Source organism: Periophthalmus magnuspinnatus, chromosome 13 (genome assembly GCF_009829125.3).
Source record: "Periophthalmus magnuspinnatus isolate fPerMag1 chromosome 13, fPerMag1.2.pri, whole genome shotgun sequence".
Classification (NCBI taxonomy): domain Eukaryota; kingdom Metazoa; phylum Chordata; class Actinopteri; order Gobiiformes; family Gobiidae; genus Periophthalmus; species Periophthalmus magnuspinnatus.
In genome coordinates, this window is record NC_047138.1 from 48004 (window position 1) to 70600 (window position 22597).

The window sequence follows — 22597 nt, forward strand, 5'->3', positions numbered from 1 at the left end:
TCCCAAATAAACCAACTGTCAACTCCAAACCAGACAGAAGCACGAGACCAGCGTGGATCACGCACACCGCACGCCCTGGGTCGCTGCGTGATGACGACACGCTGTGTTTTAAACTTATTCTTCTTCAAAAATGATCACGCATCCTTTAAATGTTCGGATATGAAATGCGATCCGATTATGTAATCATGAATATAAGTTAAAATAATGTATTAAAGATTTAAAAAAAATAAATCTACGTCTATTTTAGGCGACAGCTCAGCTGCGCATGCGCGCATGCTACACACAGCGCCATTTTGGATCTACAGCTGCTGGAACAGGAGCTAACAGTTTTGTTTCGATTTTATAGTTTAATCGGCACGTGTTTTGTCTGTTTGTTCATCCAGTGTGTTTTAACTTCACGGAGAGTCCCCGAAGCCTCCCGGGGCCCGAGCTGGAGCGCACATGGACGGGGAAGAGGACGAGTTAATGCCCAGGAGCCACTCTGGTAACTGCCTCTGTGTTGTTTATGTCCGAGCCGCTAAAGAACAAAACCGGGTTAAACTTTGGTTCTTTTAAACCTGTTCTTAGTAAACTTTGGCTCTGTTTAAACCTTTTCGTATTCGGATTCGTTTAGACTTCACTTGATCCTCTTTAAAGTACTGGAAATAGCGAAGTTGAAACCTTAAACCGCGGTGTTAACGCTAGGAATGTGCGACAAGGAAACTGCAGCCGCTAAACACATAAACGAGAACAAATCTCACTTGGTAGACATTATTCAATTCAATTCATTTATTTTTGTAACGCCCAAAATCATAACAGTTGTCTCGAAGGACGTTCATGTTTTGGTTGATGGGGGAAACCGGAGTACCCGGAGGAAACCCATCCAGACACGAGGAGAAACATGAAAAACTCCGCACAGAAAGGCCTGGGCGACCCGGGGATCCAACCAAACCTTCTGCTGTGAGACATGAGCCACTCAGCCACCGTGATATACACACAAAAACAAAACAACAGGAAAAATCAGAAATCAGACAAAACAAGAAAAATCGGCCAGGCGAGGAGGAGGGAGGGGGAGGAGAGGGTCCAGCTGTCATCGGGGCATCTGAAAGAGTTACACTCCACAGGGGGAGTGGGAAAGGGGACAACATGTGAATAGCATTGCTGATGAGAAAATAGGAGGAAGCAGAGGATAGTGCTCAGGTTGCCATACTTCCCCCAGCTAGTTACTCCTACTGCAGCCTGTCTTATCCCGGGTTTTAATGTCCCTAACTCCCTCACAAAGTAAGCTGGTCATAAGCTATACCGAAGAGGAAGGTTTTAAGCCTGGTCTTAAATACAGAGACTGTGGGGGCCTGTTTAACATCAGCAGGGAGTTGATTCCATAGCACAGGAGCTTGGTAACTGAATGCTCTCCCTCCCACTGTACTTTTGGACACTCTAGGAACCACTAATAGTCCTGCATTCTGAGAGCGGAGTGCTCTGTTTGGCTGGTACGGGACAATAGCATCTTGCAGATAGGATGGGGCCATACCGTTTAGGGCTTTGTATGTCAGGAGGAGGACTTTGAATTTGATTCTAAGCTCGACAGGAAGCCAGTGCAGATATTTTAGTACAGGACTGATGTGGTCTCTTCTTTTAGTTCCTGTTAGGACTCTGGCCGCTGCATTTTGGACCAACTGGAGGTTCCTTATAGTACTTTATAGTACTTTTGGGGCAGGCAGCGAGCAGAGAATTACCGTAATCAAGTCTGGAAGTAACAAATGCATGGATGAGTTTTTCAGCATCGTTTTTAGGTAAAATATTTCTAATTTTAGTTATATTTCGCAGGTGAAAGTATGCGGTTTTACAAGCTAGGTTTATATGGGCTGTGAATGAGAGATGTTGATCAAATGGGATCAAATCTGTCCCTCACTTCTGTTCCTTTTTATCCTCTGTTCCTCTGCATTCTCTACTCCTCTGTCCCTCTCTGCATCCTCTGCTCCCCTGTATCCTCTGGTCCTCTATCCCTCTCCTCTGCATCATTATTTGAAGAGTAACTTTGTGTTTTTCAGATGATGGAGGTGGAACTCCAGTCCAAGACGAACACCCACAGTCAGACACAGAGGAAGCCAAAAGCGACAGACATCAATCAGAGGTGTGGCAGAATAGTTATCCCATGTCCTCCCTCTCACCAGGATGTTGTGGGTTAGACTCTTCATCTCTCTGAGCATAATTATTTTATTTTCTCAGGATGAGGGCAGTAATGATGAGACCACACAGCCAATGGACACCAGTGGAGCCATGAGCGATTCAGATGGAGAAATACCCAGGAAAGATCAAGATGAGGACAGCGAAAACGAGCTGGAAAAAAAACAGGAAGAGCACAGCGACAACGAAACCAAAGAGCATGATCCGAGCAGCGACATGGAACAAGCGAAAGAACAGGGAGACATGAGCGGAAGTGATGAGGATTCTCCAGAAAAACATCGACCCAATGTTTCTGAGAACGAATCACCGGCCAAACAGCCTCAATCTGACCAGGAGGGGGAGCCGTCCAGTTCACCCAAGCGCAGGGGCAGCACGTCGGATGCAGAGGAGGGAGGAGCTGTCCCCCGGGAAATGGAAAACGCAACCAAAATGACGTCTGACTCGGAATCTGAAAAACACGACAGTGATTCGGATGGTGGAATAAGAAAGAAACGGAGACAGTTGGACTCGGATGATGAAGAGGAGGAAGAAGAGAGGGAGAAGAATGGAGGGGAGGGAGAAAGAGAGGGGGAAGAGAGAGGAGAGAAAGGGAGAGAGGCGGAGTCAGGGAAATGGAAGGGAGTGATGCAGTCCGACAGTGAAGAAGAGGAGAGAGAAGGGACAAAGGCTAAGCGCGAGGGAGAACAAGATGGAGGACAGAAGGACAGTGGCGATGAAGACGACAGACCAGGTTTGGTATTTACAGCTGCACAACTTTCCTGTTTGAGGGTTCATTGCCTGCTTGTCTCCACGGTGAGGCCAAGTTAAAGGTCTGATCTTTGGAGAGCCAACCCTGCTCACCTGTATTGAAATCAGTGTTAAGCATAGATCCATCCATCCATTTTCTTCCGCTTATCCGGGGCCGGGTCGCGGGGGCAGCAGTCTAAGCAGGGACTCCAAGACTTCCCTCACCGGGACACATCCTCCAGCTCCTCCGGTGGGACCCCAAGGCGTTCTCAGGCCAGCTGAGAGACATGGTCTCTCCAATCCAGCGTGTCCTGGGTCTTCCCCGGGGCCTCCTCCCGGTGGGACATGCCCAGAACACCTCCCTAGGGAGGCGTCCAGGAGGCATCCTGAGCAGATGCATGAGCCACCTCAGCTGGTTCCTCTCGACGTATAGGAGTAGCGGCTCTACTCTGAGCTCCTCCCGTGTGACCGAGCTCCTCACCCTATCCCTAAGGGTGCGCCCGGCCACCCTACGGAGGAAGCCCATTTCAGCCGCTTGTATCCACGATCTTGTCCTTTCGGTTATTATCCAGAGCTCATGACCGTAGGTGAGGGTAGGAACGTAGATTGACCGGTAAATCGAGAGCTTTGCCTTTAGACTCAGCTCCTTCTTTACCACAACAGACCGATACAGCAACCGCATCACCGCAGACGCTGCACCGATCCGCCTGTCAGTCTCACACTCCATCCTTTCCTCACTCGTGAACAAGACCCCGAGATACTTGAACTCCTCCACTTGAGGCAGAGACTCACCACCCACCCGGAGAGAGCAAACCACCTTTTTCCGGTAGAGAACCATGGCCTCGGATTTGGAGGAGCTGATTCTCATCCCAGCCGCTTCACACTCGGCTGCAAACCGCCCCAGTGCTGCAGGTCCTGGCTCGAAGAAGCCATCAGGACAACATCATCTGCAAACAGCAGAGATGAGATCCTGTGGTTCCTGAACCAGACACCCTCCGGCCCCTGGCTGCGCCTAGAAATTCTGTCCATAAATATAATGAACAGAACTGGTGACAAAGGGCAGCCCTGGCGGAGTCCAACATGCACTGGGAACAGGTCTGACTTACTGCCGGCAATGAACACAGCTCCTGCTCCGGTCATACAGGGACCGGACAGCCCTTAGCAAAGAGCCCCGGATCCCATACTCCCAGAGCACCCCCCCAAAGGACACCATGAGGGACACGGTCGAAGGCCTTCTCCAGATCTACAAAACACAAGTGGACTGGTTGGGCAAACTCCCATGAGCCTAGAGGACCCGATGGAGAGTATAGAGCTGGTCCAGTGTTCCGCGACCACAGCTACTAGCAGCTGCATCGACAATAGAGGTGGAGAACATGGCCCACTCAGAGTCCATTTCCCCAACCTTCCCCGGGATCAGGGAGAAGCTCTCCGCCAGACGTTCCCAGCAGACCCTCACGATACGCTACCTGCCAGGTCTGTCCGGCTTCCTTCTCCGCCAGCGGATCCAACTCACCACCAGGTTTCCAAGACACTCGGCCGGAGATCATCGACCTCTGACCTAGAGTGTCCTGGTGCCACGTGCACTGATGGACACCGTTGTGCTTGAACATGGTGTGTGTTATTGAGAAACTGTGACTAGCACAGAAGTCCAATAACAAAACACCGCTCGGGTTCAGATCGGGGAGGCCGTTCCTCCCAATCACGCCCCTCCAAGTGTCGCTGTCATTACCCACATGGGCATTGAAGTCCCCCAGGAGAACAACGGAGTCCCCAGTTGGTGCACTGTCTAGTACCCCTCCCAGGGACTCCAAGAAGGCCAGGTACTCTGCACTGCTGTTTGGCCCGTAGGCCGACACAACAGTGAGAGACCTGTCCACGACCTGAAGGTGCAGGGACGCGACCCTCTCGTTCACCGGGGTGAACGCCAACACGTGGCGGCTGAGCTGTGGGGCAATGAGCAAGCCCACACCAGCTCGCCGCCGCTCCCCGCGGGCAACACCAGAGAAATGGAGAGTACAACCCCTCTCAAGGAGTTGGGTTCTAGAGCCCAAGCTGTGCGTGGAGGTGAGGCCGACTATATCCAGCCAGTAACACTCAACCTCCCGCACAACCTCAGGCGCCTTCCCCCCCAGCGAGGTGACATTCCATGTCCCCAGAGCTAGTCTCCATGTCCAGAGATCCGGTCGACGAGGCCCACGCCTTCGACTGCCACCCGGATCTCTGCACCCGCCCCTCATGGCTCCTCCCGCAGGTGGTGGGTCCACAGGAGGGCGGCCCCACGTTGTTCCTTCGGGCTGGGCCCGGCCGGGCCCCGTGGGGAAAGCCCCGGCCACCAGGCGCTCGCTGCCGAACACCCACCCTAGGCCTGGCTCCAGGGTGGGGCCCCGGTAACACCAGTCCGGGCGACGTAACTGGCCTTGTTGTTTCTCTCTTTATGGGGGCTTCTGAACCGCTCTTAGTCAGACCTGTCTCCCAGGACCTGTTTGCAATTGGTGACCCTACCAGGGGCATGAAGCCCCCGATAACATAGCTCCCAGGATCATTCGGGTGCTCAAACCCCTCCACCACGTTAAGGTGGCGGTTCGGGTAGGGGTGTTAAGCATATATGTTTAATGCCATACTGCGGAACGTTCAAGGCCAAGTAGTAACTTCAGTGGACCCCTCCATTACAATAACACATTTTCAAGTTTCTACATTACACAAAACTGACCCCTTTAAGTCATGTTATAATGATGAGTCCTCCTCAAAAACATACTGGGAGTTGTGTGTGTCAAGCTCCTTTTACCTTCAGTTCAATAAAGATGGGCCAGGGCTGAAATGATCTAAATGATTCTAGTGTCTCGCCCCTGTCATGGAACACTAGACCTGCTCTATAGTCTTTATTGGGTCCTCAAGGGTTCATGGGAGTTTACCCTACCAGTCCACATGTGCCAGGGCTGCCCTTTGTAACCAGTTCTGTTCATTGTATTTATGGACAGAATTTCTAGGGTCAGACGGGCTGGAAGGGGCCCGGCCCGGGAACCATAGGATCTCATATCTGCTGTTTGCAGATGATGTTGTTCTGATGGCTTTATTGAGCCAGGACCTGCAACAGGCGCTGGAGCGGTTTCCAGCCGAGCGTGAAGTAGCTGGGATGAGAATCAAATCCTCCAAATCCGAGACATTGATTCTCAACCTGAAAAAGGTGGCATCCTCTCCGGTTGGGTGGTGAGTCTGCCTCAAGTGGAGTAGTGCAAGTATCTCAAGGTCTTGTTCACCAGTGAGGGAAGGATGGAGTGATGGAGCGAGAGATGACATTTGGATTGGTGCAGCGTCTGCAGTGATGCAGTCGCTACACCAATCAGAGCTCGGAGTAGAGACGCTGCTCCTCCACGTCAAAAGGAGCAGCTGAGGTGGCTCAGGCATTTGTTCCCGATGCCTCCCTAGGGAGGTGGTCCAGGTACTTCCCACTAGGAGGAGGCTCTGGTGAAGACACAGGACATGTTGGAGGGACTATGTCTGTCGGCTGGCCTGGGAACGCCTTGGGGTCCCACCGGAGGAGCTGGAGGGCGTGTCCAGGGTGAGTGAAGTTTGGGAGTCCCTGTTTAGACTGCTGCCCTCGTGATCCAACCCCGGATAAGCAGAAGAAAAGGGATGTATTCTAGTCAAGGCTTATGGAGTTTATAAATACTACATGACAAAGTGGAACTGAGTCTTTTCAGTTTGAGAGAAGAATTTGTGTTAAACATGTGAAACAGCACACAACTTTGGGTGTTGAGAAAACAACATAATGCAAATCTGAAAATAAATATAGCCCACCTCTATACAGACATTATGTAGATGCATCCTTTCTGTGAGTGGGCACACATCTCCACAAACATGACTCTTATTTGGCCTGGAGGAGGGGCCCCGTGCATGTTTCTATGGAAATGTTATTGCCACCAAATGTTATAGCCTTTTGGCTATAATGGATGGATTTACCCTCTGGTTTACGTGAAGTTATGCAGGTGACTTGCCGCCTCCAGAAAGTTGCATACTGTAATAATAATAATAATGGCTTACACTTGTAATGTGCTTTACAGGCTTGTCAAAGCCTTTCAAAGCGCTACACTATAGTCATTATTCATTCATTTCCACACTTGGTGATGGTAAGCTACTATTGTAGCTACAGCTGCCCTGGGGCAGACTGACGGAAGCGAGGCTGCCAATCTGCGCCATCAGCCCTTCTGACCACCACCTATCATTCGCGCACACACCACTTTCATACTAGGCAATGTGGGTGAAGTGTCTTGCCTAAGGACACAACGACAGAACTTGGTCCAAGCGGGACTCGATCCTCCGACCTTCGGGTTGGGGGACCAACACAACATACTGTTGCTTTAAAAGAATTTCCCCACAACATGTTATAATCGTACAAGTTCATTCAAATGATTTAATCTTTGTTTTTTCAGTTAAAAGGAAAAAGGCCATTTTGTCTGACAGTGAAGATGAGGAGGAAGAAAAGGCAGACCAACCTGGTGAGCTGTAACTAATCTGCAAAATCAGTGATCAGGGCCTCACCATATGTCACAAACATGCAACACGCTGATCATATGTCACAAACATGCAACACGCTGATCATAAGTCACAAACACGCAACACGCTGATCATATGTCACAAACACGCAACACGCTGATCATAAGTCACAAACACACAACACGCTGATCATAAGTCACAAACACGCAACACGCTGATCATATGTCACAAACACGCAACACGCTGATCATATGTCACAAACACGCAACACGCTGATCATATGTCACAAACACGCTGATCATATGTCACAAACACGCAACACGCTGATCATAAGTCACAAACACGCAACACGCTGATCATATGTCACAAACATGCAACACGCTGATCATATGTCACAAACACGCAACACGCTGATCATATGTCACAAACACGCAACACGCTGATCATAAGTCAAAAACACGCAACACGCTGATCATATGTCACAAACACGCAACACGCTGATCATATGTCACAAACACGCAACACGCTGATCATGTCACAAACACGCAACACGCTGATCATATGTCACAAACACGCAACGCGCTGATCATATGTCACAAACATGCAACGCGCTGATCATAAGTCACAAACATGCAACACGCTGATCATAAGTCACAAACACGCAACACGCTGATCATATGTCACAAACACGCAACACGCTGATCATATGTCACAAACACGCAACACGCTGATCATAAGTCACAAACACGCAACACGCTGATCATATGTCACAAACACGCAACACGCTGATCATATGTCACAAACACGCAACACGCTGATCATAAGTCACAAACACGCAACACGCTGATCATAAGTCACAAACACGCAACACGCTGATCATATGTCACAAACACGCAACACGCTGATCATAAGTCACAAACACGCAACACGCTGATCATAAGTCACAAACACGCAACACGCTGATCATAAGTCACAAACACGCAACACGCTGATCATAAGTCACAAACACGCAACACGCTGATCATAAGTCACAAACACGCAACACGCTGATCATATGTCACACACACGCAACACGCTGATCATGCGTCACAAACACGCAACATGCATGCGTCACAAACACACAACATGCATGCGTCACAAACACAACATGCATGCGTCACAAACACACAACATACTGGTCATATGTCACACTGATCAGCACTGATGCATTAATGGGTTTTATATTTATTGTATTTTCACAGTTTAATTTATCTTTAACCACAATAAGTTTGGTTAAATTATATTAAAATATTGCCTTATTATTTCAGGCCGACACAAATGAGAATCAAGATATCACTCTCAAAGTTTATGTTGCAAATCTTTGTTTTTATTATTCTGAACTGTGTAAATATTTCATATTTTTACACATCACTCACTTAAAGTTTATGTGGAATGTTTTTCTAATTCTGATTTACTTTGTGGGTAGCACCTGTGTAAATATTTTGTAGTTTTACATTACTTAAGTGGCAGTTTGTGGAGAAAAGTTGAAAATCAAAAGTCAAAAGAAAATACAGGAAGTAAAAATAAAATAATTACTAAGAAAAACGCACTGGTGTTTGAGTGAACTCTGACCTGTCATATGCAGTATAAAAGTACTTTATTTCAAAATGTGTGATATGTTTGACTTGTGCTCCAGTGAAGAGGAGTAGAGCGGTGTCGGACGGTGAGGACTCAGACTCCGACTCCTCCGTGGGGCCCGATAAATCGTTAGCAGCTAAACTCCGAGAGCTAGGGTCGGCCAGTGAAGACGAAGAAGAGACAAAGACAGAAGTGAAGAAGGATGAGAAGGCTCTGTTTGGAAGTGACAGCGACTCCGCAGAGGATGAAGAGGAGTGAGTGAAAACTTTAGAACGATGGAGGAGGAGAAGGAGGGAGCTTCACCTGTCTGTAACCTCCTCACCTGTTCTTATTGTTTCTTTAGGAAAATGATCGCAGACATCTTTGGAGAATCAGGAGACGAAGAAGAGGAGGAGTTCACTGTGAGTTTAATTAATAGAAATGAATGGAACTCAATGTAACGTCCCCATAAGACATGTAAATGTGTGTGTCTGTCCAGGGCTTTAACCAGGAGGATCTGGAGCAGGAGAAGAAAGAAACTCCTCAAAAGAAACAACAAGAAGAAGACTCTGACTCGGACGAAGGAGTCGACCGCAGCGGACAGGAGTTAGTATAACTCTAATAACCCTCAGTACTGTAACAGGAGTCAGTGTAACTCTAATAACCCTCAGTACTGTAACAGGAGTCAGTGTAACTCTAATAACCCTCAGTACTGTAACAGGAGTCAGTGTAACTCTAATAACCCTCAGTACTGTAACAGGAGTCAGTGTAACTCTAATAACCCTCAGTACTGTAACAGGAGTCAGTGTAACTCTAATAACCCTCAGTACTGTAACAGGAGTCAGTGTAACTCTAATAACCCTCAGTACTGTAACAGGAGTCAGTGTAACTCTAATAACCCTCAGTACTGTAACAGGAGTCAGTGTAACTCTAATAACCCTCAGTACTGTAACAGGAGTAAGTATAAACATGACATGGTGAGGGGAAACCACTATAACATGGTTAAGAGGTTGAAATTTGCTTTAAGAACAGCGAAGCAAACATGGAAGGTTATACATAGCTTGTGCTTGAGAGCCAGGGCAGAACCAGGACTTTAACCCTTCGGCACCACTAACCTTTGATTTGAAAATAAAACAAATGGATTCAACTACAACTCCAAACACATTTAAAGCGTATGTTTCATATTTGCAGCATTAGTTTCATGTCAGACTTTGACATCATGTTGGCCAAGAGAAAAGCCATGAACAGCAAGAGACGAAAACATCGCGACGGAGGAACGTTTATCAGCGACGCCGACGACGTGGTCAGCGCCATGATCAACAAGATGAACGAGGCTGCCGAGGTGAGTCAGATGCCCTCCCACCCTCCTGTGTCCCTGTGTGTCAGATGCCCTCCCACCCTCCTGTGTCCCTGTGTGTCAGATGCCCTCTCATGTGTCCCTATGTGTCAGATGCCCTCTCATGTGTCCCTGTGTGTCAGATGCCCTCTCATGTGTCCCTGTGTCAGTTGCCCTCCCATCCTCTTGTATCCCTGCAGTGTTGGACATAGGGGCAGATCCAATCTCTCTACTTAATCTGCAGATGTGGTGCTGTGCCAGATGCCCTCCCAGATGGTTTATCGCTGATAGAAACAATGAGGGGAAAAACATTTGTGGATTTGACTTTTGTAGAGTTCTTATTTAATATTTTTTTTGTTTTCAGGAGGATCGATCTCTGAACAGTCAGAAGAAACCAGCTCTGAAGAAGCTCACGCTCCTGCCTCAGGTCGTGATGCATCTCAAAAAGTAAGACTCCACCCTGTCCGTTTCTCTGCAGCGACGTCACATTGGGGGTGTTCCACTTGTATCTCTATGGCAAAATGCTTCTGCAGTTACTGTGGTGACCCAGTGCACACATTTGCAAACTCTGTCAAAAAAAAAGTTTTACTATTGAAAACTACGATTGGGGAAAAAAAGATCCAAAAGTGATTTAAAGTGCACATTTTCAGGAGCCTGTGATGAAACCGTGCCATGATCCTGTTTAGAGTTTGAGTTTACACATAAAGTGAGAGTGACTCACTGAAAAACTGTTGACTAATGCTAGTTAGCTACTGACTGTTGTTGTGCTCTTGAGCAAACACATTCCTCTGCATGTTATAGGCAGGACTTAAAGGAGACGTTCATCGACAGTGGAGTCATGTCGGCCATTAAAGAGTGGATCAGCCCTCTGCCAGACAAGTCTCTGCCCGCACTCAGGATCAGAGAGGAACTGCTCCGAATACTACAGGAGGTACACACATGTCAATAGGAGATGCACACGTGTCACACATGTCTGTGTTCAGACTGGGACTTACTACAGGAGGTACATCAGAGAGGGTTTTGTGACATACATTGTGTTGGTAAAAGAATTCCTCTTAGACCCCATGTCTACATATGTGTGTTTGTGTGTATGTATATATAATATATTTATTTAAAAAAAGGCTTGCAAAAGTATTCATCCCCCTCATAACCACAAATTTAAATATTTTTAAATTTGCATTTTATATGAATAAGTAACACAAAATGGTATGCAAGTGTGAAGTAGAAAGAAAATTATACATAATTTCCAGATTAAAAAAAAAAAAAAAAAAAACTAAACTAAAAAGTGCAGTGTGCAAAAGTATTCAGTCCCCATCTTTCCATCAACTCTGACCAGCTCCCCTGTTCTAGCTGAAGCAAAGCCCTCCACAGCATGATGCTGCCACCACCATGTTTGACTGTGGGGATGGTGTGTTCAGAGTGATGTGCAGGGTTAGTTTTCCTCCACACGTAGCATTTTGCTTTTAGGCCAAAAAGTTCGATTTTGGCCTCATCAGACCAGAGCACCTTCTGCCACATGTTTGCTGTGTCCTCCAAATGACTTTTAACAAACTGTAAATGAGACTTCTTAGGGATGTTTTTCAACAATGTCTTTCTTCTCGTCACTCTTCCATAGAGAACAGATTTGTGTAGTGCACAACTAATAGTTGTCCTGTGAACAGATTCCCCAACCTGAGCTGTGGATCTCTGCAGCTCTTCCAGAGTCACCATGGGCCTCCTGGTTGCATCTCTGATGAGTGCTCTTCTTGTTCGTTCTGTAAGTTTTGGTGGACAGCCATGTCTGGGTAGGCTTGCAGTTGTGCCATACTCCTTCCATTTCCAGATGATTGAACAGTGCTCCTTGAGATGTTCAATGCTTGGGAAATCTTTTTAGCTCCAAGCCCCGGTTTAAACTTCACCACAAATTTTTCCTCTTACCTGTTTTATGTTCTCATTTGACTTCATTTTGTGGTTTGCTCCCCAACACTCTCTTAACAAACTTCTGTGGCCTGCACAGCTGCATTTATACTGAGACAAGATTACACACAGGTGGACTCTTTTCAGCCATTAGGTCAACATTCAGTCTTTCCAAAATCATCAGGCAACCTCTAAAAACAATTGGTTGCATTCAAGAAAAAGCGGGCTGAATACTTTTGTATGTAACACTTTTAAGTAAAAAAAATTTAATTCTTGTAAAATATGTGTGTGTGTGTGTGTATATATATATATATATGTCTTTTTTTCTAACTGCAGCTGTCAGATTTGCCATTTTGGTCTGAAAATGATCATTTTAACTCTACAGACAAAAAAGCAAAAATAATATTGCGATCATGTAAATAAGGATATGAACATTAATAACAGACCAATCAGGTGCAGTCTTTGAATAAATAAATGCGACTTTCGGGACTATAACATAATCATGAAACAAACATCAGTTCTGATGAGTTTATTGACGATGATAAACTGGGGGAAAGAACAGATTGTATTGTCTCTAATGATAATGGTCTAAAAACTACTGTGCCCTGTTCATGGTAATTGTGGTAGTGCTACATATGCTAACGCTATTGTTTGTGTGCAGCTGCCCAGTGTGAGCCAGGAGACGCTGAAGCACAGTGGGATTGGACGAGCCGTGATGTTTCTGTACAAACATCCCAAAGAGTCAAGAACCAACAAAGACCTGGCTCTGAAGCTTATCAGTACGACACATATACACATTTAAATATATGCTCATTTAAATGTAAGGAGGCCATGGAGGAGGACTATTGGTCGGACTCAAAGAAATTCTGGCAAACCGTCCGACGCCTCAGGAGGGGGAAGTAGTGCTTCACCAACACTGTTTACAGTGCGGGTGGAGAGCTGCTGACCTCGACTGGGGATGTTGTCGGGCGGTGGAAGGAATACTTTGAGGATCTTCTCAATCCCACTGTCAGGTCTTCCGAAGAAGAATCAGAGACTGGGGACCCGGAGGCGGGCTCGTCCATCACCCTGGCTGAAGTCACTTAGGTGGTTGGCAAGCTCCTCGGTGGCAAGGCTCCAGGGCTGGATGAGATCCGTCCCAAGTACCTCAAGTCTCTGGATGCTGTGGGGCTGTCTTGGCTGACACGTCTCTGCAACATCGCTTGGCAGTTGGGGACGGTACCGCTGGACTGGCAGATGGGGAGGGTAGTCTCTCTGTATAAGAAGGGGGACTGGAGGGTGTGTTCCAATTACAGGGGAATCACACCCCTCAACCTTCCCATTAAGGTCTTTTCCAGGGTTAAGGTCTTTTTGGAGAGGAGAATCCGACCGCTAGTCGAACCTCTGTTTCAGGAGAAGCAGTGCATTTTTTGTCCAAGTTGCGGAACGTCGGACCAGCTCTATACTCTCCATCAGGTGCTTGAGGTGTCATGGGAGTAGTGCCCAACCAGTTCTCATGTGTTTTGTGGATTTGGAGAAGGTATTCAACCATGTCCCTCATGGTGTCCTTTGGAAGGTGCTCCAGGAGTATGGGGTCCGGTACCTGTATGACCAGAGCAGGAGCTGGGTTCGCATTTCCGGCAGTAAGTCAGACCTGTTCCCGGTGCATGTTGGACTCCGCCAGGGCTGCCCTTTGTCACCGGTTCTGTTCATTGTGTTTATGGCAGCTGGGATGAGAATCAGCTCCTCCAGATCCGAGGCCATGCTTCTCGAGTCCTCAAGTGGAGGAGTTCAAGTATCTCGGGGTCTTGTTCACGAGTGAGGGAAAGATGGAGCGTGAGATTGACAGTTGGATAGGTGCAGCATCTGCAGTGATGTGGTCATTGTATTGGACTGTCGTGGTAAAGGAGCTGAGCCGAAAGGCAAAGCTCTCGATTTACCGGTCAGTCTACTTTCTTACTCTCACCTATGGTCATGTGCTCTGGATAATGACTGAAGGGACAAGAGGAACGAGGAAGTGTCTGGAGTGAGGGAAATCTGGGAGTCCCTGCTTAGACTGCTGCCCTGTGACCCGGCCCCAGATAAGAGGAAGAAAATGAATGGATGGACATTTAACTATATATCTAACACACATACGCTATATATGACACATATTTAGATCACCATGTTACCTTTTATTGTTTTTATAACCTTTTTAAATGAGCATATACATTGTGTGTCAGCAGGTAATACCCCATACAATTAAAATACACTTTTAACACCCCATAAGCACATGTTTAAACTGTTTTATAAGTGATCCTTTTATCAATAAATGTTCTGTGCTTTCAGACGAGTGGTCACGGCCGATCTTTGGGCTTACGTCGAATTACAAAGGAATGACACGAGAAGAGCGACAACAGAGAGACTTGGACCAGCAAATGCCCCAGAGACGCAGGCTCAGGTACAACAGGGTCTAAGCAAACGACTATAACATGGTCTAAACTAACGACCACAACATGGTCTAAACTAACGACAATGCTACAACAGGTTCTAAGGTGACGACAACACTGCAACAGGGTTTAAGCTAATGACAACATTACAGCCGTGTCCCAATTCAGCAGCTTCATCCTTCGAAGGACCCGGCCGACTAAGGCTGCTTTTCCGTGTATTTGCAAGACCATGCCGATATGGGACAGGTCAAGCCTGTGGAGCTGCTCCCGTCACCCAACAACCGAGACATGCTTCTGACACAAATGCTAAGGCTAATGCTAACTAGAGGCACTAAGCACTACGCATATTACACACACGGACTGATTAAAAAGATTACGCTCTAGTGATCAAATAGACCGACGATGAGGCCAAGATGCACACGTGGACAAAATTGTTGGTACCCATCAGTTAATGAAAGAAAAACTCTTGAACTGACAAAAGTAATAATAAAAATTCTATGAAATTTAACCAATGAAAGTCAGACATTGCTTTTCACCCATGCTTCAACAGAATCATAAAAAAATAAACTCGTGAAACAGGCATGGACAAAAATTATGCTACCCTTAACTTAATATTTAGTTGCACAACCTTTTGAGGACAGGAATGGGGCCTGAGACATAATTTCTCACAGATCTTTGATTCCATCCTCAGACCCATAGCAAACAAAAAGAACAATAGGGAGCCATTAACAGTTGAATAGGTTAGTTAAGGCTGAAACTGGAGACAATGGCTGTTTCCAGTTTCAGTGTAGTTAGCCCCTCTCTTCAGACAGATATAAGGCAGTGTCCAGCAGTAATCTGACCAGAACTGAAAAAGCATCTTGGACGAGCAGCCAAACGTCTTCGCTCTTACAACGATTTGTCCAATTGACAGATTCAAGCTTTGTCTTATGCTATGACTTGACCTGGACAACTGAGGGATTACACAGACAACACTACCGACACGGTCTAAGCTATCACCGAGGAAAACCTAAAACACGGTTTAATCTAGCACTGAGAAAAAAAATACAAAACGGTGTAAGCTAATGGCAAAACTACAGCACGGTTTATGATAATGGAAATTTTTGTCTTTCCTAACAAAAATTAGGAAACTGGTCACCCAGAGGACAAACCCCCAAGCCACAAACAATGTGGTCTTTTCCATTCAGTGTAATGAAGAGTGCAGTGAGCGTTACACTGGAGAAACTAAATGGTTACTCCATAAGAGAATGTACCAACACCGCCGTTTCTGTTAGGACAGACAATCCTTACCTGAGCATGGAACGGAGGCATCGATTATCATCTATCCCCCATCTATAACTCCATCCCAGACCCAAAGCAAAACAAAGAGAACAATACGGCTACCCAGGATGCTAATAGGTGAAATCACTCATTAGTGACTTTAATGACTATGCTAAGCAGGACTCAGGCACAGTGCACACTTAGGGTAGTACATTAGACCTAGCCTACAAACAGACTGTAGACGATAGGTTTTGAGTTTCAGTGTAGTTAGCTCCTCCTTCAGACAGTATAATGCAGTGTCCAGCAGTAATCTGACCAGACCTGAAGAAGCGGCTTGGACGAGCAGCCAAACGTCTTCACTCCTACAACATTTTGTCCATTTTAGAGATTTTATTTTTCTTTTGCGATGGATCAGACCTGGACTGAGGGTTTACACAGATAACACTTAAAAAATAACGATAAATTGTATTTATCTGTAATTTAAAAGGCGTGAGTTTATGTAACATACAGCCATATAGCACACTCCCATTTCCATTGATGCACTGGTCTGTTCAAAAAAGGGCACAGAAAATCAATCGATCGCCCATCCCTTTTAATGTCTCTCGGTGTTTATTACTAGAATTTAAAGGAACTGTATGTCGCCTCTTATTGGTTTAAAAGGGAATGCCAATCACAACAGTCCTGTGATTCTCATTCTGCGTTCTGATTGGACAGTTGTCTTGAACCAAAACACCAAATTGTAATAAATGTTCATCATGTCCAATGTTTTTGTACTTAAGAATAAATCTGCATTTGGATGACACTGGCTCAATGGTAGAGCAGCAGTCCCTCAACCCGGGGTGGAGGATCGATTCCCACTTGGACAGAGTTCTGTCATTGTGTCCTTTGGCAAGACTCTTCACCCACATTGCTTAGTATAAATGTGGTGTGTGCATGAGTGTTGATGGTTGTCGGAAGGGCAGATGGTGCAGATTGGCAGCTTCACTTCTGTCAGTCTGTCCCAGGGCAGCTGTGGCTACAGTAGTATTTTTCCACCGGTGTGGAGTGAAAGAATAATGCCACAGTGAGGCACTTTGAGAGGCTTTGATAAGACATTAATAAGAGCATTACAAGTGTAAGTATAATTAGAATGTTCATCAGTAAAACCTATGTTTGATTTGAACATGTTTACCTCATGTTTGGGCACTATGACGTTTAAAATCTAAAGTTCTTTAAATATTTTCAATATTTGGTGTGGTTTTGACTTCTTCCTCTCCATCTCTCCTGGTTCATTTATGGTTCATTTGTTTGTGGTGCCACCGGTCTAACAGTCAACCCCAGAAGGTGGAGAGAGCTTTGGAGACGGACGTCTTCTCTCCACCAATCAGGTCCTTCCATCAGCTGCATGTCCCGCCCCCCTGTGACATCACCACAGGGCGCAGTGTGGAGTAGTGCATCTGTGTAGAGACGTTTCTGGAATAGTCTTAACAAAATGTGTGTGTGTTTAATGTGTGTCAAACTTAAGTAGATTAACCAAGGTTGGAAATGTCCACATTGAAAACATTTTTACACCTGATGCCCTTCCTGGTTGTGGCTGCAGTGCACTGGATATGAAGTGTCTCTTTAAGTGATGTGGCTTTAGTATTTGCTTTGATGATTACACCTGGTGACCTTCTGGCTGGAGGGCAAACTCTTATTGTTTGTTAGTGCTTTGCCTGGAAACTTGCCAAGTATGACATTGAACTTAATAACTTAATCTGTATCTATGGAAACAGGCAGGTGACACCCTCGTCATATTACGGGTCAGATCCATGGAGAGCCCAACCTGCTCAGTCAAAATACTTGTTTGAAGGTTTTTTTTGAGCCATAAAAACACCTGTAATGCCATACTGGGGAACATTCCAAGAGAAGCATCAACTATGAGAACAATTTAAACTACTAAAAAGTTACAGAATGCATCTTTAAATTTAGCATTTCCTTGTTTTGTTAATGAACTCTTTGTATAATGTTGCCGCTGTTCAAATCTGTTTAGTTTCTATAAAGTCTCAAGTGTTGTGTTGAATGTGTCATAGAGCTTTTCTGTTTCACTAACAGCTGTAAGGCCTTCAACAGCACGTCTCTGCTCAGATTGAACTGCAGGGGTCTGTGCGGCCCCCCAGACGCTCGCAGGGGTCTGTGCGGCCCCCCAGACGCCCGCAGGGGTCTGTGCGGCCCCCCAGACGCCCGCAGGGGTCTGTGCGGCCCCCCAGACGCTCGCAGGGGTCTGTGCGGCCCCCCAGACGCCCGCAGGGGTCTGGGCGGCCCCCCAGACGCCCGCAGGGGTCTGTGCAGCCCCTCAGATGCATGTTTAATTTAGTTTTGATCAGAGTTTGAACTTTAACCTTTGTGTCTGTGGTTTCAGTTCTGGAGGTCAGACGCCGCGCCGTGACTTGGAGAAGCAGCTGACTGGAGAGGAGAAGTCAGTGACATACGAGTAACTGACTAAAGTGTATGGAAATGCTGTGTGTTCTAAACCTATGCTCATCCTCAGAGCCCTGCGACCAGGAGATCCGGGGTTCTGCGCCCGAGCCCGAGTCCCCATGCCGTCCAACAAAGACTATGTGGTCCGACCCAAGTGGAACGTGGAGGGAGACTCGAGCCGGGTCAGTACTGCCTCTGCTCTCAAAGGGAGCTACTGAGAGATTGTTAGTATCGAAACAGTTGAAATGCATTGTGCCAAGGACTCGATACCGATTCTGATACCATGATGATAAAAACACTTTCTTTAGACAATAGAATGTGATTTTCAACATTACATGGAAGTATTTTCTTTACAGCTCAAGGTCATTCTAAAGTTATTCAGGAATTTCTGTCAATGGGACTTTTTTTTTTTTGTAGCATATTTATAATTGCCTTGCTCTGCCAGCCAGGGCGTTGTGAGATTCAGATCAGTTTATAATCAGAAACACCTGGCTGTAATCAAGGAGTCCTACATGATGTCACGCGGTATTTGAAATATCAGTGACCAATCCAGCTCCCTGATTGGCTGTCCCTGTTTGAACCCCACACCCCTGATTGGTTGTCCCTTTCTAAACCCCGCTCTCTGATTGGCAGTTCATGTTTAAACCCCACTGTCTGATTAGTCCTCCCTGTTTAAAGCCCACTCTCTGATTGGTCGTCCCTGTAGTTCGTTAAGAAGGGGCTGAGTCTTCTGGAGAAACACAAACGTCGTTTTGCTGAAGAGCGAAAACAGAAGCGACCACAGGGGGCAGTCAAGATCAGCATCGAGGGCAACCGCATGCCCCTGTAGTGCCCCTGCAGGCCGTGAGTGTCACTGCATGCAGTGAGGCTTGGACTGAAAATAACTCCATGATCTCTGTGTAACCCAAGGTCTGGGCAGAGAAAAGAGGAGCGAGGAGTACGTCTTTAAGAGTGTGCTTGTGAATGTTGTGCTCTGGCTCCTCTGGCTCCTCTGGCTCCTTTGGCTCCTTTGGCTCCTTTGGCTCCTTTGAGGTTTGCAGGAGCTGATGTTGAGTGAAACATAGTGGAGAAGAAAATTAGCCAAGCTGCTGTGACGATCGTCTGACACTAAACACTTTGGGCATTAACATTTTGTGGCTCAGTTTGTGGCTCAGTTTGGCTGAAGAAGTTTGATGTTTTGTTGAGCCGCAGAGTCTCACCACCTGAATGCTCTGTGTGTTTAGAGTCACATTTACTCAGACTGCCCCTCTCCTCCTCCTTGTCTCTTTTTTCTCTCTCCTGTCGTACCTAACCCTCTCTCTCTTCCCTCTCTTTGCCTCTTTTGTCTCTAACCCTCTCCTCTCTCCTCTCCAACCCTCCCTCTCCTCCTCTCTCTAACCCTGTCCTCGCTCTCTCCTCAGGGTCCAGTGAAAAACAGATGTGCCGGTTCCTCTCTTCTTCTCTCTCTCTCTCTCTCTCTCACTCTCACTCTCACACTCACACACACACAGAGTGTGTCCACACGAGAAAAGGCCTTTCTCGTGTGGACAAACAGATGTGTTGGCTCTTCTCCTCTCTCTACTCCTCTCTCTCACTCCTCTCCTCCTTCTCTCCTCTTTAACCCTCTCCTCTCTCTCTCTCCTCAGGGTCCAGTGAAAAAAGGCCTTTCTCGTGTGGACAAACGGATGTGTTGGCTCTTCTCCTCTCTCTACTCCTCTCTCTCACTCCTCTCCTCCTTCTCTCCTCTTTAACCCTCTCCTCTCTCTCTCTCCTCAGGGTCCAGTGAAAAAAGGCCTTTCTCGTGTGGACAAACAGATGCGTCGGTTCCAGGACATTCGGCGTCTCACTAAAACGGGTCACGCCGTAAAGATCAGCGTGGAGGGAAACAGGATGCCGCTCTGATTTTAAATTTTAGGATTATTCACTTTTATTTTAAATTAAAAATGTTATTTTAAATGTTTTTTGGGTAAAAGTGTAAAAGTATCTGCTGTGATCCCAGTGGAATAAACAGTGGGTACAATCATCTGGTTTGTTGGATTAGTTTGTCAGTGATGGAAGCTAACTGAGGCACTGCTTTGCCTGAAGCTCAAATAATATTACATTCACAAGCTAGCTAGCATTAGCCGACAGTTTTTCAGTTGGTCACACTCACCTTTTTGTTTAACAGGACCGTGAACTCTCAGATTGATCACGGGTTCCTGAAAATGTGCTCTTTAAATACAGTTTCAACTTGTGCATTGTGTCACTATAGTAACTGCTAAACATTCCACTATAGACATCCAGCATGATGTCTCTGCAAAGTATCAATACTGCCAGTTTTAGTTTCTGTGTGTTAAGCCCCAGTAATTACAGAGAGACATTAAAGGAGCTGTCTGTATCCTGCCACCTACAGGTTTAAAAAGGTACTGCAGTCACATCTGAGCCTCTGTCCAGAGCCTTGACCTGCAGATAGACACATACAGGTGTGTCCAGAGCCCTGCAGATAGACACGTACAGGTGTGTCCAGAGCCTTGACCTGCAGATAGACACATACAGGTGTGTCCAGAGCCCTGCAGATAGACACATACAGGTGTGTCCAGAGCCTTGACCTGCAGATAGACACGTACAGGTGCGTCCAGAGCCTTGACCTGCAGATAGACACGTACAGGTGCGTCCAGAGTCGTGACCTGCAGATAGACACATACAGGTGCGTCCAGAGCCTTGACCTGCAGATAGACACGTACAGGTGCGTCCAGAGCCTTGACCTGCAGATAGACACGTACAGGTGCGTCCAGAGCCTTGACCTGCAGATAGACACGTACAGGTGTGTCCAGAGCCCTGCAGATAGACACATACAGGTGTGTCCAGAGCCTTGACCTGCAGATAGACACGTACAGATGCGTCCAGAGCCTTGACCTGCAGATAGACACGTACAGGTGCGTCCAGAGCCTTGACCTGCAGATAGACACGTACAGGTGCGTCCAGAGCCTTGACCTGCAGATAGACACGTACAGGTGCGTCCAGAGTCGTGACCTGCAGATAGACACATACAGGTGCGTCCAGAGCCTTGACCTGCAGATAGACACGTACAGGTGCGTCCAGAGCCTTGACCTGCAGATAGACACGTACAGGTGCGTCCAGAGCCTTGACCTGCAGATAGACACGTACAGGTGTGTCCAGAGCCCTGCAGATAGACACATACAGGTGTGTCCAGAGCCTTGACCTGCAGATAGACACGTACAGATGCGTCCAGAGCCTTGACCTGCAGATAGACACGTACAGGTGCGTCCAGAGCCTTGACCTGCAGATAGACACGTACAGGTGTGTCTCTCAGTTTATGGCCTGGCCTCGTTCAGAATCTCAAGATTCACTCCCTGAGCTGCAGAGGCTGCAGTAGCAGTCATTCATTATTGTCTGCATATAAACAATGTCCACAGATCCTGGTTCTGGATTCGGTGTCTCCTGATGATTTTTGACAGGTTTTTTTTTTTTTTTTTAATAATGTAAAATGGCCATTAATTCCACAGAGCTGTGAAGCCCTGAGCTTTAAACTTTTAATGTATTTCTTTTCTATGGGAAAAAGGAATGAGAAATGTACATGCAGAATCTTAGATTTGGTGACTCAGTTATAAACTCAGAAGTGTCACGGTCTTAAATAAGTGAATTTATAGTACTTAATGGATAATGGATTTTTATTAATTCAATTACTTTAACACACTGACATCTAGTGGTGAACTGAAAGGTTGTTTCAAACACTGAAGTTATCTTTATATTCCTCTTAAAGTAAATGTTCTCACCAGCAAGTTAAAAACATGCAAAGAGTATATTTTTTTATTAATTCAAACTTAAAGCATTAAAGGCACAGCGTCAGAAGCATTGAGGTGGAGCACCTCCTGTCACAGCTTGCGGGGGGGCGTGCCTCAGTCTGAAGGGGCGTGGCTCAGCAAGACAAACGCTGTTCATCTGCAAAGGAACAAAACAGCAAAATAAGGTAAACTAAAGGTGCACTGTGTAACTTTTCTGTCGGGTTTGTCATGTTTGTGTTTATATGGAGATGTTGGATTGTCCCATGGTATGGCATTAAACTTATTTCCAGGGAGACAAGCAGGTAACATCACCAGGCCACATTACAGGTCAGATATGTGGAGAGGTGACCCTGCTCACAGTAAGAATGCATGATTTTAAGCAATAATAACATTTGTAATTGAATAAATGTGTTTGGGTTACACCTGTCAAAAGCAGTGGACAGGTCAGGTGCTGCTCCTGACAGAGGGTCAGAGGTCACCTGCTTTTGTCTTCTACACCCGTGAACAGCCCT

The 22597-nt window shown here is 46.5% G+C and overlaps 1 protein-coding gene across 6 annotated transcripts; it reads left to right on the plus strand.

The window, feature by feature from the left end:
- The first annotated feature begins 133 nt into the window (after positions 1-133).
- LOC117380464 (protein IWS1 homolog) lies at positions 134-20323 on the plus strand. 6 transcript variants are annotated; one of them, XM_055226019.1, is made up of 17 exons: positions 288-484; positions 2031-2113; positions 2209-2896; positions 7323-7388; positions 9062-9257; positions 9347-9404; positions 9482-9588; positions 10174-10324; positions 10683-10765; positions 11120-11249; positions 12876-12993; positions 14522-14633; positions 17193-17249; positions 18263-18319; positions 18392-18503; positions 19028-19164; positions 20077-20156. In XM_055226019.1, exons 1-16 carry the CDS (start codon positions 442-444, stop codon positions 19148-19150), a joined length of 2184 nt encoding a protein of 727 aa, XP_055081994.1. In that variant the 5' UTR covers positions 288-441; the 3' UTR covers positions 19151-19164; positions 20077-20156. The 6 variants fall into 6 exon arrangements, with proteins under 6 accessions (XP_033833166.1, XP_055081997.1, XP_055081994.1 ...); XM_055226020.1 differs by lacking the exon at positions 20077-20156 and adding an exon at positions 19947-19983; XM_033977275.2 differs by lacking the exon at positions 19028-19164 and having other exon boundaries at positions 134-484; positions 20077-20323.
- The last annotated feature ends 2274 nt before the right edge of the window (positions 20324-22597 follow it).

Excerpts from the sequence above, each read along its gene's own strand:
- LOC117380464 (XM_033977275.2), top strand. The coding sequence starts at position 442 with ATGGACGGGGAAGAGGACGAGTTAATGCCCAGGAGCCACTCTG. Across the intron at positions 9,405-9,481 it reads AAGAAGAGGAGGAGTTCACT|GGCTTTAACCAGGAGGATCT; the intron begins GTGAGTTTAATT and ends GTGTCTGTCCAG. Across the intron at positions 18,504-20,076 it reads TGGAGGGAGACTCGAGCCGG|GGTCCAGTGAAAAAAGGCCT; the intron begins GTCAGTACTGCC and ends CTCTCTCCTCAG.